This window comes from Myotis davidii, unplaced genomic scaffold (assembly GCF_000327345.1).
Source record: "Myotis davidii unplaced genomic scaffold, ASM32734v1 scaffold608, whole genome shotgun sequence".
Classification (NCBI taxonomy): domain Eukaryota; kingdom Metazoa; phylum Chordata; class Mammalia; order Chiroptera; family Vespertilionidae; genus Myotis; species Myotis davidii.
In genome coordinates this window covers 118081-120002 of record NW_006300025.1, presented here as the reverse complement: position 1 = coordinate 120002, position 1922 = coordinate 118081, and the positions used below count along the sequence as shown (strand labels likewise).

Sequence of the window (1922 nt, the reverse complement as noted above, 5' to 3'; positions counted from 1 at the left end):
GGCCCAGAGTGACAGGGCATGCCACTGGAGAAGCAAAACCCTGAGGTCAGCTCTGCCCGACTCCAAATCCTTGAGTCTCTTTTCCTGCAATGTGATTCTTGCTCTAATAAAGGGATACTCCTACTTCAATTATTATCCTATATATTAAAAAGGTGATATGCAAATTGACCAAACAGTGGAACGACCAGTCACTATGATGTGCACTGACCACCAGGAGGAAGACACTCAACTCAGGAGCTGCTCCCTGGTGGTCAGTGCGCTTCCACAGGGGGAGCTCTGCTCAGCCACAAGCCAGGCTGATGGCTGCCAGCACAGTGGTGGTGGGAGCCTCTCCCGCCTCCTCAGCAGCGCTAAGGATGTCCAACTGCAGCTTAGGCCTGCTCCCACTGGCAAGTGGACATCCCCCAAGGGCTGCCGGGCTGCCAGAGGGATGTCTGATTGCCAGCTTAGGTCCAATACCCTGGGGAGCAGGCCTCAGCCAGCAGATGGTCATCCCCCAAGGGGTCCCAGACTGTGAGAGGGCACAGGCCGGGCTGAGGGGACCCCCCCCGCCCCCGTGCACAAATTTTTGTGCACCAGGCCTCTAGTATGTAATAATGTCAACAATAAAAAAATATAACTTTTTAAAAAAGAATGTTGTCAGACCCTACCACCTCGGAGACAAGAAGGAAACCATGAGTACATAATTGAGGCTTTCTCTGAGGCAGTTAGCAAGGAGATCTAGAAGAATTTGTAAGCTATCTGTCTAAGGAGACTTAAATATATTCATGCCGAGGAAGAAAGAGCAAGGGTAAAAAGGAAACAACTTTGTGAAAACAACTTTGTGTAAGTCTGTTAGAAAAACTGGTTTAGCCCTTCAGCCAACTGGAATAGAAATGAGCCATGTGTCTGTACAGCCTTTGGCTACGGAATGTTTGCTCCCTGCCCTCATAGTTCAAAATCTGTCATTTTGATTCCCTCACTGATTCATTAGCCAAAGTGAGGAATAAAGTCATCTTGGTTTTCTCCCTCCTAAAGGAGATTAAAATATTCCAAGTGAGTTTCTACATTAAAGTGCTATACAACGTAATGTTATATCTTACAGATGGAATTATTTTTAGTTTTTGGAGACATGCAAGTTGTTATATGTTGTTGCTATTGCTTTATATAAAGTTTTATTTTAAATCACCACACACACAAAACATACTACCTGAGGGTTTGGCGTTGCATTTCCTTGGGGGTTAACTGAATTTGGTGCTCCCTAAACAAAAGAAAGAGGAACAGTTAAAAATTTCAATCCCTCTAAAAAAAGCAGCATGTGTTTATATTTATAATTACTACATAAAAATAACATTAATTTAAACAGATTTCTTATTCCATTTAGTTTTACTTTAAGAATTTACATCTTAGCTCTGACTCAAACATTCATGTATTTGGCTTGTCAAGTATTTTTTAAAGGTCTAACCCTAACTTTTAGATAGTATGTCATAAAGTTATGCCTTAAAGTTATGAAGAAATATAGAAGAGAAAAAACAAGGGAATAATTTTTCTTAGCTTTTTTTTAAATTAGACAAAAGTCAAGCACTATACTTTGTGAAACTGACTTCTAACCACTTTTAATCTAAAAGTAATTACTTATAGATGATAATTTTACTTTACCTATTATTTTAAATTAAAAATTTGAATTCCTGAATTGTTCAAAAAAAGCAGGTTTGAGTGGAGTGCTCATGATTAAAGATAATATATATGGTTTATAGGCAGTGGAACTTGAGAAACAAGTCAATAGATATAAATATATTCTGTGAATGATGAACTGTCATACAAATTCGAATAAAACTGTCAAACGTAAATCTGCACATGTAAAGGTTTATCTTTTAATTTATTTAAACATTAATATTGGAACTTTAGAACCCAACCAGTCCAGCTTCTTAAAAATCCACCTT

The 1922-nt window shown here is 39.0% G+C and overlaps 1 protein-coding gene across 1 annotated transcript in view; it reads right to left on the bottom strand.

Moving 5' to 3' along the window:
* Positions 1-1922, bottom strand: part of SNRPB2 (small nuclear ribonucleoprotein polypeptide B) — a 5991-nt gene that overhangs the window by 2673 nt on the left and 1396 nt on the right. The window contains exon 2 of the mRNA XM_006776111.2: positions 1190-1240. Coding sequence (XP_006776174.1) covers positions 1190-1240 — 51 coding nt within the window. The remainder of the gene's footprint in view (positions 1-1189; positions 1241-1922) is intronic.